Source organism: Solanum dulcamara, chromosome 7 (genome assembly GCF_947179165.1).
Source record: "Solanum dulcamara chromosome 7, daSolDulc1.2, whole genome shotgun sequence".
NCBI classification, from domain to species: Eukaryota; Viridiplantae; Streptophyta; class Magnoliopsida; order Solanales; family Solanaceae; genus Solanum; species Solanum dulcamara.
In genome coordinates this window covers 14,520,296-14,536,021 of record NC_077243.1, presented here as the reverse complement: position 1 = coordinate 14,536,021, position 15,726 = coordinate 14,520,296, and the positions used below count along the sequence as shown (strand labels likewise).

Genomic DNA, 15,726 nt, shown 5'->3' with positions numbered 1-15,726 from the left:
TTTTTCATCTTTAAATATAGCATGGGTTGTTCCACTATCAATTACACAAATATCCTCGTGATTTATCATTGATCCAAACAAGATTTGAGGCATTTCCATATTTTCTTCAATAAGAAATAAAATACGTATTAACACATGGTATATTATACAAATTTTTATTTATTTACATTGATTAGAAAAATACAAACATCATATTTAATACAGATAAAACAACAAAGAGAATTGTTTAAATATTATCGGGCTTATCAACATTCATATTTACTTCTGAAAAATTAAAGAAATCAGCTACATCTAAATGCATGGGCTCAATATTATCTTCAGAGATAAAATTTGTCTCTGGATTATTTTCTGCCCTTTTTAGAGATGCCTGATATAGCTGAACAAGGTACTTTGATGACCGACAAATTCGCGACCAGTGTCCCACACCTCCACATCTATGACATATTGTTTCTGAATTATTCTTCGGTAAAGCTTCTGACTTTTTACCTTGCCTTTTATATTGCTGGTTATTTCTCGGTGCCAGCCGAGCATCATGATTAAAATTTCTTCTTTGACTACGACCACGACCACGACCACGACTGGGGCCATGGCCTCTTTCTCGTTGGTTAGAATTTGCCTGATTTACTTTAGGGAGTGGCAAAGAACCAACTGGCCGACTATCATGATTTTTCATTAATAGTTCATTATGTCTTTCAGCAATAAGAAGGTGAGAAAGTAATTCAGAATATTTTTTAAAGCCTTTTTCGCGATATTGCTGCTGCAATAGCATATTCGCGGGTGGAAATGTGGAGTATGTTTTTTTAAGTTTATCTTGTTCCGTGATTTCATCTCCGCATAAAGTTAACTGAGCTATAATTCTAAATAAAGCAGAATTATATTCAGTTATATTTTTAAAGTCCATCAGTCTCAGATTTAACCAGTCATAACGTGCTTGTGGAAGCATGACCAACTTCAGGTGGTCATACCTTTCTTTTAAATTTTTCCACAATTTCAAGGGATCTTTTAATTAAGATATTGTAATTTAAGACCCTCGTCAAGATGGTGGCGGAGGAAAATCATAGCTTTTGCACGGTCTTGACTAGATGCCGTGTTATCATCTTTGATGGTGTCTGCCAGACCCATCGATTCAAGATGAATTTCGGCATCTAGTGCCCATGAGGAGTAATCTTTTCCAGAGATATCCAAAGCAACAAATTCAATTTTTGAAATATTTGCCATTTTATGAAAAGAAAATTAAATAAAATTCTTACCGCTTTTTGTTACCTTCAAAAATAAATAGCCGGAGCCTCGTGCTGATAACGTGTTATAATATAAACTAAATTATCAAAATAAGACGGAGGGAATAAAGGAGAAGAAAATAGAAAACAGAGGAGGTAAATATATTTTTTCGTATCTCACTACAATCTCTCCAATGCCCATATATATAGGCATAAGATGATTAAATGTCAAGTGGGTAAGTTGCCCACTTACAAGTGGGGCCCACTTGGAAAACATCTAATACCTAATATTTTCCACTTTGAAATCATCCAATATCTAACAATTTGAAGTTAGTTCCTACATTTAATTTGTTGAAAGAATGGGTAGTGGACTTGTGGTTACTTTGTATGGCCAGTGAAAAGATCTAGTTTCATGAGTTAATTTTTGAGATTACGTTACATCTTCAAATGATATATCAAAAAATAGAGTCATTAATTTATATTACTTTGCTTTTTCAATGTTAAGCTATGTGCATGGATAAATTTATTATGGTAGTTATGAATTCACATAAATTCAATAATTTTTGTCTATAAATTTTATGTATATTGAGAATTTACAAAATATATGTAAAACTTTATTTTTTATTGTTGGATTAACTTAATGATGAGCTGAGTTGAAATCAAAATTTTGATAATTGATACATGACAAACGTTTAGAAAAATCAGGTCTTTTTTCGAAGGAAGAGGACAAGAGAATTTCAACCATAACTGATCCTATATAAAATATCGATTGATGCTATTAAGTTTTACGCTATCCACACATTGAATTGTAACCTATTTACTTTATTAAAAATTTTCTAATAAATATTCATTATTTTGAATTGTTTTAAAGCTTTCTAGACTAAAACAGGGTCTTAAAAAGGCAGCTACAATTATGAAAATGGCAGAGGGAAAGGTACTAACTAGTTAGTAATCTCTTAATCTATTAAATTGTAACTTTAAAATTGTTCGAGATTAATATAATTTAGATGTGAATCCTTTAAAGATAAAACGTAATTTTTTTATTTTTTTTAGCAAAGAGTTTTTTATCGTAATTTTTCTTTCTTGTGTACGTTCCACAATTTACTAGAGCCCGATTCTTTAATAGAGTAGGTGAGGTGGTAACTACAATAACACTAGAAATGTTTATAGATTTATGGGATCTGACCTCTTGCCATGTGTTATGTTTTTGCTGCTCCAAAACTACTTAAGTTGGTAACCAATAGGAGTTAAGTATATTTTATTAGCATACTACTTACTTTAATATATATATATATTTTATTTATTATTATTATTATTATTTTACAATAAAGTCACTATGCAAACTACCAAAATTTGATTGATGATTGCAAGTATTTAATCAAGCGTATATATTAAGAAGCTAATGGAGTTGCGAATCAATTAGCCTAATTATGAATGCAAGCTAGATACTTTTGAAAGCTTAATTTTGTATTCCAATCCTCCCACATTTAGTATTTATGCTTTTGAAAGAGACAAATGAATATTATGTTGCCTAAATTTGTCTCCATATGTAATGACTCTTAATTATGTTAGAATGAAAAATCAGTATTGCCAAAAAAACAACAACCAAACTGTGCGAACTACTTATATTAAAAACTTTAAAATAAATAAAGTCACTATCTTCCACCCAACAAGTAAAGGTCCTTTACCAACATCAGTTGTAATATAGTGGTGGTGTTGTTTCACTCTTAATTAAAGGTCTTGAATTTAAATTTTGATTATGATAAAAATTCTGTTAGGAGCATCACTTTCGAATGGCTATATAGTACATAATTCAGATTTAATCAAAATTGCATAAACTTCGAACATTGAGTGAGAAATAAAAAAAAAAGTTCCTTTCCTTTTCACTTTACTGGCTATGGCATAATTACTTCAGGAGAAAATAAGTGTCTAAAAAGGAGATAATACATCAACACATTTGTGAAAAAAATGCTAGAAAAAATTATATTATCTCCACTTTAATTTATTTGATCTATTTTTTAATGGATATTTTAATATATTGACATATCTTTAATTTAAAATTATAAAATACATATATTTTTTTTAATTATTTTAAATTTTATGTCAAATTATAATAGACCAAATAAATTAAAATGAATATGCATCAATTTGACTGCTATCCTTGGGAGAAAAGTAGAAATATAAGCACGTGTATCATGAAGTTTTACTGTGATGTTGAGTCGTTTTCTTTCTATTCATGTGATATTTTTGTTTTAATATAAAATTTAAAATTAAAAAGAAAGCTTTAAACTTTTTTTGATGTAAAATAAATTTTAGATATTTACAGGTAAGTCCACTCTCTGTGTGTAACATCATCTCCCTCAACTGGCTCAAGATTTCAAGAAAATAAATAAATATAATATATCTTGTGATCTGCAACATGTATTCAGTGCCTCATTTACCTCTGTTTTAGTACTTCTATTTCAACATTATCTTCTTCTTCTTTGTCTTCTTTCTATTTATAGTAAGACCATAAAAATAGCAAGGGAGGGAGTGAAGGTTAGTGGGGGTTGAAGAATGGAGATAGTAGATTTGAAATGGGAGCAAAATGAGATGGAATTTGAAGAAGAAGAAGTGGGGGGTCTTCAAGAAAGAAGCTCTAAAGTTTCTAAAAAAGTAACAAATTGGAAAATTGAGACAAATGGGTATGCTAATTCTACCCCAAAGATCACGAATGGAACAGAAAAATCTGATCTTGGTGATGAACAAGAAAGGTCAGAGGAGGAGCATCTTTCAGATATAAATAATGGGGTTGGAGTTGACGAGGGAACAGAACCAAAAGGTGAGTTGGTTCAAAAGATTGTACTTTCAAATAATGGGGTTGAAGTTGAAGAGAGAACAGGAAAATCTGATCTTGATGATGAACAAGAAAGGTCAGAGGAGCATCTTTCAGATTCCAATAATGGGGTTGAAGAGGGAACAGAAAAATCTGATCTTGATGATGAACTAGAAAGGTCAAAGGAGGAGCAGCTTTCAGATTCCAATGAAGAGGAAACAAAACCAAAAGAAGAGTCTGTTCAGCATATTGTACTTTCAAATAATGGGGTTGAAGAGAGAACTGAACCAAAAGAGGAGTCAGTTCAGCAGATTGTAGCTACAAATAACGGGGTTGAAGTGGAAACAGAACCAAAAGAAGAGGCAGTTCAGCAGACTGTAGTCTTAAACAATGAGGTTGAAGTTGAAGAGGGAACTGAACGAAAGAAAGAGTCAGTTCAGCAGCTTGTAGCTTCAAATAATGGGGTTGAAGAGGGAACCGAAGCTAAAGAAGAGTCAAAACAGCAACTTGTGATTTCTACTAATGGGGTTGAAGCTGAAGAAGAGTCAATTCAGCAGATTGTAGTTTCAAATAATGGAGTTGAAGAGGGTACTGAGCCTAAAGAAGAGTCAAACCAGCATCTTGTGACTTCTACTAATGGGGTTGAAGCTGAAGAAGAGTCAATTCAGCAGATTGTAGTTTCAAATAATGGAGTTGAAGAGGGAACTGAAGCTAAAGAAGAGTCAAAACAGCATCTTGTGACTTCTACTAATGAGGTTGAAGCTGAAGAAGAGTCAATTCAGCAGATAGTTTCAAATAATGGAGTTGAAGAGGGTACTGAGCCTAAAGAAGAGTCAAACCAGCATCTTGTGACTTCTACTAATGGGGTTGAAGAGGGAACAGAGGCTGAAGAAGGGCCCTTCAGATCAGGCCATTCTGTCTATTATCACAAAGACGAAGGTATATATTACATCAACTGTTTAACAATTTTTTTGTACTTCAAATCCTTTATGAAATTCTCTCTTGACTTTCTTTCTTAAGATCTGTGTATATAAATGTCTTCTTCATTGGTTTTGTAGGGTTAAGTATACAGTATCCATGGGAGGAAAAAAAAACTCTTTTGAACCCCACTCCTTCTATATCTTACCCTACATGTCTGAAACTATTTCTTCTTTTTTATATACATCATAAAGGTTTGTTTGTGCTGAAGCTTATGGTAATGGGGTGAAATTTCTCAAGGATAAGTCTGTTTTTGAAATTTAAGGTTGTCCATATTTGGTCTCTTGATTCTCTTTTTGCTTCTTACTTGAGGTAATGGACTTGTCTTTCCTTTGAATTAATGAAGTTGAAAAACTTCATTGCTTAGTTTTAGGCTTAATTCCAGAAAATCTTCTGTGGGACAGTTGTTCCTTATTATCTTTAATTTTTTGCCATATGTTTTCTAATCTTCGACATTATTGGTGTGAAATCTTTCTAAGATAAACTCCCATCTAGATCCCTTAAAAAGGACTAACTTTTCTGGGAAATTTGAAGATTCACTATTCTTTAAGATGGACACATCTGAAAAATTAATCTGTTTGTGATCAAGATGTTCGACTCAACCATTACTTTCTATAAAGGAATAATGGATTAGGTATGACTGATGAGTAGAATTAGCTAAGCCATGTTGGGGAAAGTTTGGTAACTAATCATTAGGGGGAGTTTTGTTGAGACAAAGAGCACAGGTTAATTCCTCCAGATCAGCTAACCCTCCACGAGGACTCATGTTTGAAGATCCATGTCCGTAGTCACTGCAAATGAGTAAGGCCTTTGAACATTCAGACTATAGCTGAACGAAGTGTTCGCTTAAAATGGAAGCTCTGCAGACACTTGCAGTCTGGTTACTTGAGTGAAGTGTGAGTAAGCATTAGGCTCTCTTTACTGCTATACATCCTTTTGGACGTGTGATCAGATGTTGGTAACAGTCAAGTGTGTTCTACTTTATGGGTTCCTTCAATGATATGGTATTTAGATTCAGTTTTTTCCAAATAAGATATTGACTCAGCATTAGAAGTACCGCCACTGCTTGTGTTCATCTGCTGGCAAGAACTGGATGCTATTTTCAAGTGACTGATTATGTATATTCTAGTAGTAGATATAGAGATCCACCAGTAGTCCACTACTAAGTGTCTAAAAATAACATCTATGCCTTGTTTGTGAATCACTTAGATGAATCATCCTCGTTTTCCTCATGCACTAGGCACAATATGCAATTTTTGCAATCATTTTTTGTGTTTGGTTGAAGGAATATGGAAGTGTCGAACCTGCAGTTGGACTTTGCAAGGCAAAAGCCTAGATGTTGGTTGGACAAAGATTCCTAGGGGGCACTTGGATAAGCTGATGAATTACCCAATGTTAGATCAGAGGGGACTTTTATTCAGTTTTGGAAGTAAAGGTCAGTTGATACTTTGATTTTAAGGAAACAACCATGACTGGTAGAAAAGTGATGTTGTCAATTAACAGAACGGTTTCTATGGAAATTTAAGGAGTAGCAAGATCTCAGAATCTACTTTCAATGTGATGAATGGTTGTAATATCTGCAAATGCTACATAATAGGCTGCAAGCAAATATTATAAGTGAGTCTTTTTTTCTCCTTTCTCCTTATGGTTTCAGGCCATTTTGCCTGTACATTTGCATCATGATAGCCATTATTTTAGTAATTTTTGCACTGCAAAAGTGTAGAAACATGGAATTGGGGATTACAAGAGTTGGTAGCTGGTTTACTGGTAATGTGCTCTGGATGCCATGTTTTGCACAAGAGCTTCTAAGTTGCTACGTGGAGTGTAAAAGTTTACTGTAGGATGAAGTGTAGAAATTGACATTCACAAAATCAAAAAAGGAAAAGAGAAAGAGCACAAAAAAAGAGACCATTTACCTGATCTCTTTACATGGGGCAAGCAGGGTTATAATTTCAATTCTAAGGTCCTCGGTCTCCACGTGTTGTGTTTTTCTTGTACTAAGATTTATCCTATGTGAATATAATCTTAAACTCCCAGTTAATTGATTGATTGTAATATTGGTTTTCTGCTTAGCAAATTTGGTGAACTTACAGTTAAAATAACTAGCTTTCTCTTGTGAATGGCAGAATTCTAAAAGTTTTTTTCCTGATTTATTGTTTGAACTTGTTTTTTGAAGTTGAGTTTCAGATTCACGTTTGTGCTTCTGTCTAGATCTTGAGAGTTGGAAAAGTCATTTGAAGTGAAGAGTTGAATTCTTTCATATATATGCAGATAGTAACTTCATTTCTACACCTTCCATAAAGGAGAAGATCGATAAAATTCCAGGAGATGAAGATGTTCAGGAGAGTGCTACTCTACACATTCAACTTAATGGACATTTGAAGAGTGACAACTTGTTAAGATCCAGTGTTCAGTTTTCCAAAGATCTTTCAGAAGATTACAGCATTGTTCGTAAGTCCACGGCCATTGATGAAATAGAAAGTGCAGACCCTGACCTGATAGATGACAGTGACACCGATGTAAAAGATTTTGAAGTTGAGAATGTACTTCAGAAGCAGAATACACATGATCTTTATTGCCCTAATTGCAAGTCATGCATTACTAAGAGGGTTATTCTTCGTAAAAGAAAACGTAAAATTCGGGTTTCTGGTGATGATGTCAAACGTAGCAAACCTGAAGTTGTAGTTGATTCCAAAGTGGATGCTAGTCATGCACAGGCAGCTGATAATGAAGTACGTGATGGAGCTGACAGTTCTCTTGATGGCACTCCACCATTGGCAGCGGATGACTACCAGCCTGATAGAGAGCCAGAGATATTCAGATGCTTATCATGCTTCAGCTTTTTTATTCCTGCAGGTACAGACCTTTGCATTACCTTGAAAGTCAACATAAAATCTGGTTACCGTAGTCATCGCAATGCAGTTTATGATGAACTGTTGCACGTGCAATGGCATGAATATACCTTGCTCAAATATCTGTGTATATTGTCAGTTCAGAGTTATCCATTGTTTGGTAATTTAGCAGACCCAATAGAAGCTAAAATAGGTCGATAACTTATTACTTTTGCTTATAGCTATATAATGGAAATGACTTCATCTTCTTTCCTTCAGGACTCATGAAAGCCGGTCAAAACTTATTTCTTTGAGGGGGAAGAAGAGTGAAAAATGGACAAAAACTTAGGAAATGAAATTGGCCTTCAATATTTGGATTGGGATTAGCTGATATAATGTTAAAATGAATTATACTCTTCTTTTACTTGAAGAGTTCCAGGCACTTGTGATCATGCCTTATAATAGCATATAATATATCATCACGAGATCTTTGAATGACATATGATGTTCGTGTTAATTCTTTTCTTTTTAAGTAGAACTAAAAATGTTTTTTTAGATGTAGATTGTATAGAAAGAAGTGATTCTTCTCCTTAATCCATGTGCTTATAAATGTAAAACAGTCTTCCCAGTAATCTATAGTTTGCAAGAATTAACATTCAAAAAGGAGCTGTATTGTAGTTTCAATCTGTTACATTCTGTGTGGGGACAGACTGTGGTTGGTACTCAGCAAATAAGTTCAAACAAGTTCAATAATTAGTCAAGACTGCATGCAAATTTTTGTTATTGGTGACTCAGATTAACGAAGAAATGACCCTTTTTCAAACTTTCAGGGAATGGATTCAAACTGTTCCGAATTTTCGGAGAGAAAGGTGCTAAAGAAAATGTCAAAGGTGAACAGACACCTACAACAAACAAAAAATGGTTCTCCCCTATATTTGGATTAGATAAGGGAAAAGCATCAGTTGAGCAAGGTACCGAGTTTTCTACTTCTATTTTTCTTTTTCCAATTGTGTTTACCTAACGAGCATTATAAATTTCAACTCTACACAAAGTAGCATCTATCTACAAATTTCTTTCAAAAAAAAGGGAAGAAGAAAGACCACAGAATGTGTTGCTCATTCATTAAAAAAGGGATATTGTGTGAAGTATTATGAACTGCAAAATGCACTGAGATGAACTTCGTAGAAGTCTGGTACGTTTTAGAGCTGTAGTTGGTTGATTGTAAAGCAATACCTTGATAAAGGAAACATTTCAATTGTTAAGCTCAGATGTTTTTACGATAAAAGTATTGGCGGAAAGGGGGTGATGTAAATGACATAGAGTCAATGATGAATTCTTCAAATGGGCTAGAGATATAGCAAAAGAGTATCCAGCTTATTTTTGTTTACATTCTGTACCTACAGTACCTTCTTGGTACTTGTTTCCTTTTTTTTTAATACTCCCCCTGTTTCAATTTGTTGTTTCAATTTGTTTATCTTAGCTTGGAGTACGAGGGTCAAACTAACTACTGTTTGGTGTGAATTCGGACATAGAACCTTCAATTTTTTTGAAATAAAATTACATAGTTAGAGACTACATAAAAAGTACCATTAGTCACAATAGTTAACAATTAAAATATTTAGAAATTATTTGAAAAAATTGTGGTCAAAGAAAATATCCTTTGACTGTCCAAATAGTAACTAAGACAGACAAATTGAAACAGAGAGTAATACATACCTTATTAAGGAAAAAAACCATAGTAATAAGTGAGGTACTTTTATAGCTGGTAACTCTACTTCCATTTTGTTGAAATAAATATCTGGAGTTGACAATGAAAAAGTTATGAGGCTGGATTTTAGTTCGGTATGACACATTGCATATCCAATAGAAGCTAAAACTCCTAGCTAGAAAGAGGCTTCCAAATGACATTCTCTGTGTAAAACAATATGATGAACTTATAGCCAGTTCTGGTCATTGCATTGCTTTACACCCTAATAATGGAGAGAAGATCTAAAGATTATCGCACACTGTTAAAACTGACGGCCTCTCTCATGCAGGAAGTGGTACTGGGGCACATGCAGTGAAACATGATTCTGGAGAACTTATGCCATCAGATAATTTCAAAGATCAGAGTGCCAAGTCCTTAGTGATTAAAGAATCTGCTCCACCTGCATATTCCAGCAGTGAAATCACTCAGGAAGCTGGAGGGAAAATCTTAGGATCAAAGAACCAAGATGCAAATATGAAAGGAAAAATGGTGATTAATACAATGGGTAATGCAGAGAATGCAACAAAGAGTCGAGAAGGTATAGTAAAGATGTTCACCTTTGTTTTTAAGGGGAAAACAAAGGTATCTTGTTACTGTGAAGTAAAGAATTAATTGAAAATCTTTGAGCCGTATCCATCTTTGCATTTATTCGGGTTATTACTGTACATGTTTTATGCAGCTATGCTTCTATAGCTTGAAGATAATACACTGCCCATGCTCCTTAAGGCCTTCTTTTGAAGGGCATGCCAAATTCACATGCTTGCATCTCGTTGTCAGCCCTATATTATTATCCAGAAAAATAAAGGATCTGTAAACTAATTACACAATTCAGGTTTATAACATAGGCCCTGCTGAAATTTATGTGAACATCATCATCAAATTGGAAAGAAGTATCTGATAATCACAAAGAAGTATCTGATAATCACAAAGAAGTTACTAATAAGAAATGCTTCTTGTGTTTCTTTATCACGCTGTTCAATGCAATAGCTGATGTAAAGTAAAATGGGTAACCGACTGTGAGTACTTGAAATTAGGGAGTGTAAGGATTTAAATCTTTTGCTTTTCATAGATAGTTAAAGAAATAGCCTTTTCTTGTGAGTCCAAAAGCATTCATAACATGGATGCGTAGATAAGTTTAGTGATCCGATTTTGCATAATGTCTAATTACTTATTTGCCCTCAGATCTTTCTTCTCCGTGGTGCATTTTCATGCACTTCTTTCTTTATGATTTTTTTTTCTTTTGTGCAGGAGGTTCTGTCCTTGACATCTTTGATTTAGAGACCCGTAATCAGCTGGGCGTCTCAGCATCTTCTAAGGAAGTTCAAAGAAATGATAGGAATGATGAGCTGTTAAAAAATACTGGCAGAATTCAAGTTGATAATGGAAATCTTGTGCAGGAAAGTCCGCCAGCATCTAATGATAGGAAGGATGAGGTGTTAAGAACTGGTGGCAAAATTCAAGTTAGTAACGGAAATCTTGTGAAGGACAGTGTGCCAGCGTCTAATGATAAGAAGGATGAGCTGTTAAGACCCAGTGGCAAAATTCAAGTTAGTAATGGAAATCTTGTGCAGGACAGTGTGCCAGCATCTCAACAAAGTGAACTAAAGCTTCTGATAACTTCGACGAAGGAGGAGTCTCTAACTTTTGAGAAATCAGAGACTAACTTAAAATCTGATGTGGCAATACTAAATAAAGATCCAGGTAGTGTTTCTAGTATGAAATTTACTCTATTAAGAAGATTTTACTGAAAAAACAATGTTATTTTCACTCAAGGTGCATTTCCTTTAGGGGCAATTTTCAAATTTTACCTGCCCCTACAACCCCACAAGGAAAAAGTGCTTTCAGTTAGTTTTATATTTGAAAAAAGAAAAAGATCCCTTTTGCTTTGTTGACTTACATGGATGTAATCACAATGGCCTGTCTATTATAATAATACTCCAATAATCATAATTGGATTCAGCTCCTACCTGGCTTCATTTGAATATGCAAATAATGAGTTCCTTCTGTCTTCAGCAACCACAGCTTTTGCACTCAACGGCTTAGATGGAAATGGGAAACCCAATTTTTTGACAGAAATGCCTCAAGAACATGTGCAACATATTGAAGCCATGCATTCCTCTGAATCTCTGGTGGCAAACAATGACAATAAATTTCAACTTAGTAGTGAAGGTATGTCACTAAACCTCCTCTTAGTTCTCTTGTTAATACAAGCTCATTCCAACCTTTATACCTTTGACTTCTAATAATTACTTGCATATTGTCAATACACTGACCGAAAAATTGTTGTAAAATGCGAACCCAGAAAGGAAGAGGTATTTTTTCCATTTATGAAATAAAATCACCTTCAGCAAAAGATTTTCCTCAAATCAGCAAATGGTTAAGTATAGCAAAATCCTGACTAGTTTGCCTGAAATAGGTTATCTCTTGAATGAGTGTTTCCCTATCACCTGAAGCTTTAATTTGGAATTTACTTCTGTAGAAATTTAGGTACTCAATACTTTGTATTTGTGTAATTATTTGGAATCAAGTTTTATTGTTGCACTCTCATCAACTTGTCTTCTGCGGTATATTGGTGTTAGCTTGATAAAAGTTTTTTGCCTTTATGCTACCTTACTAATGTTTGATTTGATTGCTTTGCTGCCAATTATTATGTCGCCCTTCCATTGACAGACGGTGCCCATCACTATGAAGTTTCTCAGCATACCATCACAAAGACCAATATAGAGATCCACTCAAAGCAGCCTTTAAACGTTGATGAGCATGAATTGATTTCATCGGTAAAGGATGCTTTATCAATTCAAGATAAACCGGATAACATCACCAACACTTCTGTGGAAGCAGCTGCAAATAGCATTCCAGGTAAGAACTGGACATATTTCATTGTAATACTTTATGGTGACTATACATAAATCTGGTTGCAATTAGGGATCAGAGATTATTGGGAAAGGCTTTTTCATTACCCTCTCACCACTTGTAAGCTTCCTATAAGCTCTCTTCTACAGCTGTGAGTCGATGAAAAAGTATGTCCAAATCGTTGAAGCACTAATAACCATGGAATCATTACACTAGTTGATGTATAAAGTTGATTGATATTGAAAAATGGAAGAATTCATAATCTGGTATATCACCTTCTCTACCATACACCTATCAACCCAAATGCTTGGACTGCCAAGCAACCTATACTTAGTGGCTAGTGCTGAACCTCCGCTGTCAGGACCTTGCTTAAAGAAGAACTAGGCAAGTAAGATTATTGTGTTTTTATGTTGAATAAATTATGTGATTATGCTGAAGAGAGGTTAGTATAAAGACGATAGTGCATATTCTCAGCACTGCTACTTTGTAAAATGAAGTTTTTTGTAGCTTAGATTTCTTGACTCAATTGTGTGGCAGGCAACGATACTATTATAACTGTGGAAGCAGGGCATGAAACTACAGAAACAGCTTCAGCAAATCTGGATACTCAAATCCGTTCTGTTGAAGGACAAGCAACTGATGGTGCAGAAGTTTACAAAATTGAGATCATTAAAAGCATTATATTTGGGGGTTTAGCTGAGTCAATTACAAGCTTAAGCATTGTATCATCTGCAACTGGTGGTGACACGACTACATGTAAGAGATGTGCTCAGATCTTAGAAGTCTTATCTTGTTTCAATCATCCATAACATAGTTCGATTACTCAACTGATGCTTTATCTGAACTTTCACAAGTATTTATTCATTTACCCTCATTGGTGTGGGAATAGTGCCTCTGAAAAACTTAGCCAAGAAATAAATCTTCTTTATATGGACTAATAGTACAGTTTGACTTTAGGCTAATTAAAAAAAACCTTTAAGTGATTTTCTTGGTCAATTACAATTTGATTTTGCTAGGGATGTATTTCCTTTTCTTGAGTATCTTAAAATTATTTGAGAACAAGACCACTTTTATAATAAGCTCTGGTTCCCTCCTGTCTTTTAAACTTTTCTTCTGGTTTTGATGGTATCTTCATGTCTTGCTGCAGTGAATATTTTAGTTCTGGCAATGGCTAATCTGATTGGTGGACTTTTCATCATTTTCCACAATGTAAGTTGGGTTTAGCTTCTTGTGCTCATATTTCTTACGAACGAATTATTTACTTTGGGGGGAGACGAGCACTCAAAGTTAGAGGTAAGGTCTGCGTACATCCTACCCTCCCACATCCCACTCATAGGATTACACTGGGTATGTTATTGTTGTTGTTGGGGGAGACGAGCACTCTCCAACAAAAGTTAGGTCCTAGCTATGGCACAGAAGAACCATGATAACCTGAAGCTTTAGCCAACCTCTTCATTTAAGGAACTAAAAGATGCTAATATAGATGGGAAAGCTTTATCACATTTTGAAGCCAAGTTTTCCTTCTAACCTGAATTTACTAAAATTAATCAATTTGTGGGGCATATTTTCTTCCTCATGCTTTTAGTTCAATTTACTGTATTTTTGCAAACTTACAGCTTTGGGAGTTGAAAAGAGATCGTTTTGAGCAAGCCAGCAATCAGATAATGGAAAAACATGTAGATAGGTATCGAGAACAACTTGGCCGGAGAGAAAACTTCACACTGCATGCTGTACTTGTTGTATTATCATATATCATATTTGGACTATTGCCTCCCGTAACCTACGGCTTCTCATTCCGTAAGAGCGATGACAAGGACCTCAAGATTGTGGCAGTTGCTGCAGCTTCACTTGTATGCATCTTAATGCTGGCTACTGGAAAGGCCTATGTTCAGAGAGCACCCAAACCTTACTTCAAAACTATATCAACTTACATTATTTTAGGATTCACGGTTTCCGGTGTATCTTATGCAGCAGGCATATTATTCAATAGACTGCTGGAAAAGCTTGGCTTTTTCGAGCCTAGTTCAACAGTGAACTTGTTCCTTCCGGAGATGCCGGAGACTGGAGCAGCATGGGCATCCTTATGAAGAGCAGAATTATGAAACCATAAACTTGTAACCTCCAGGATTATCCTCTAGTTCTATGTTATTTGCTTTTTTGTTTAGATTTAGCCTCCCCTAGCTATTTTAAGTTACTTAGACCAAACACTTATGCAAATAAATATCTGCATTACAATCCTTGCGCATTAGTAATCCACGCATAACTTACTTCTAAACCAAACGACCCCTTAGTTGTTATCGAATGAAAAGAACAGAAACTCTGCTGAGTTTCTGAAAGAAAAATGAAATGAAAGCACAGATTTATATCATTTCTTTCCGTAAGCTCAGAATGTAAGTTCATTATATAGTCTTCTCTTGTTTTGCAAAATGATTGATACAGAGATGAATTCACATTCATGTCTTTCTTATAAAGGTCACCTAACAAATATAGAACTCTGGTCAATCACTTAACAATGGTTAAGTAATAAGTGTATATTGAAAGAGAGCCGTCAATCCTTTCAAGAATGTAATTATACTGACCATTAAGGAGTCAATTTAGAACCTTTAAACATGTTTTGCATTCATTAGTTTGTCGTAAACAATAGAGCTAAGTTATTCAAACCTTCCAAAAATAATCCATAGCTTTTGGAGGATTTGACACACATCTGGCGCAGAGTCCGGGCATTATAAACTGTAAGCTCTTTCCTTCATCTCTTTTTGGTTCTCCTTGGAATCTTCCTTTTTGTAATTTTTAGGATTATAAGATGTCATTTCCCTTCACAGCTTTTAGTAAATTGGACAGATATAGGAAAGAGAGAGGTGGGCTTTAAAAATTTATAAGTTTATTGTTTTCTATACACTCGTTTTTCTCTCCTGGGTGAAACAAAGTTGTGGTTGAGAGATAATTGATCCACTTTCCATGGTAGATGAATGAAGAGGAAATGGATAAGAGGATAATGTTGAAACTCATACATCAATGTGTCACACATAACTGTTTGATTTTACAGCCATACTACAAGAATGTTTACTGTAATTAATACTAAAATTATGACAGCGCTTTAACAAATAGCAAAAACAAAGTTATGCTCCGTGTTGCAAAATCTCTCGGTAAATTTACCAGTGTCTTGAAGGAAAATAAAATAAAATCTTCTTGTTCTGCCAAATCAAGATGAGAGAAGAACAAACAAGAGAATTATCAAAAAATGAAAACGGGGAATATAAATTAGTTGTTTGATGAATGTTAAAC

At 34.5% G+C, this 15,726-nt stretch overlaps 1 protein-coding gene across 2 annotated transcripts; it reads left to right on the top strand.

Moving 5' to 3' along the window:
• The first annotated feature begins 3,543 nt into the window (after window positions 1-3,543).
• Window positions 3,544-14,686, top strand: LOC129893766 (uncharacterized). Of its 2 annotated transcripts, XM_055969147.1 has the most exons (11): window positions 3,544-4,971; window positions 6,296-6,445; window positions 7,282-7,866; window positions 8,672-8,812; window positions 9,878-10,126; window positions 10,837-11,289; window positions 11,602-11,757; window positions 12,259-12,447; window positions 12,979-13,197; window positions 13,589-13,650; window positions 14,058-14,686. In XM_055969147.1, the coding sequence occupies exons 1-11, from the start codon at window positions 3,774-3,776 to the stop codon at window positions 14,526-14,528; spliced, it is 3,873 nt and encodes a 1,290-aa protein (XP_055825122.1). In that variant the 5' UTR covers window positions 3,544-3,773; the 3' UTR covers window positions 14,529-14,686. The 2 variants fall into 2 exon arrangements, with proteins under 2 accessions (XP_055825122.1, XP_055825123.1); XM_055969148.1 differs by lacking the exon at window positions 6,296-6,445.
• The last annotated feature ends 1,040 nt before the right edge of the window (window positions 14,687-15,726 follow it).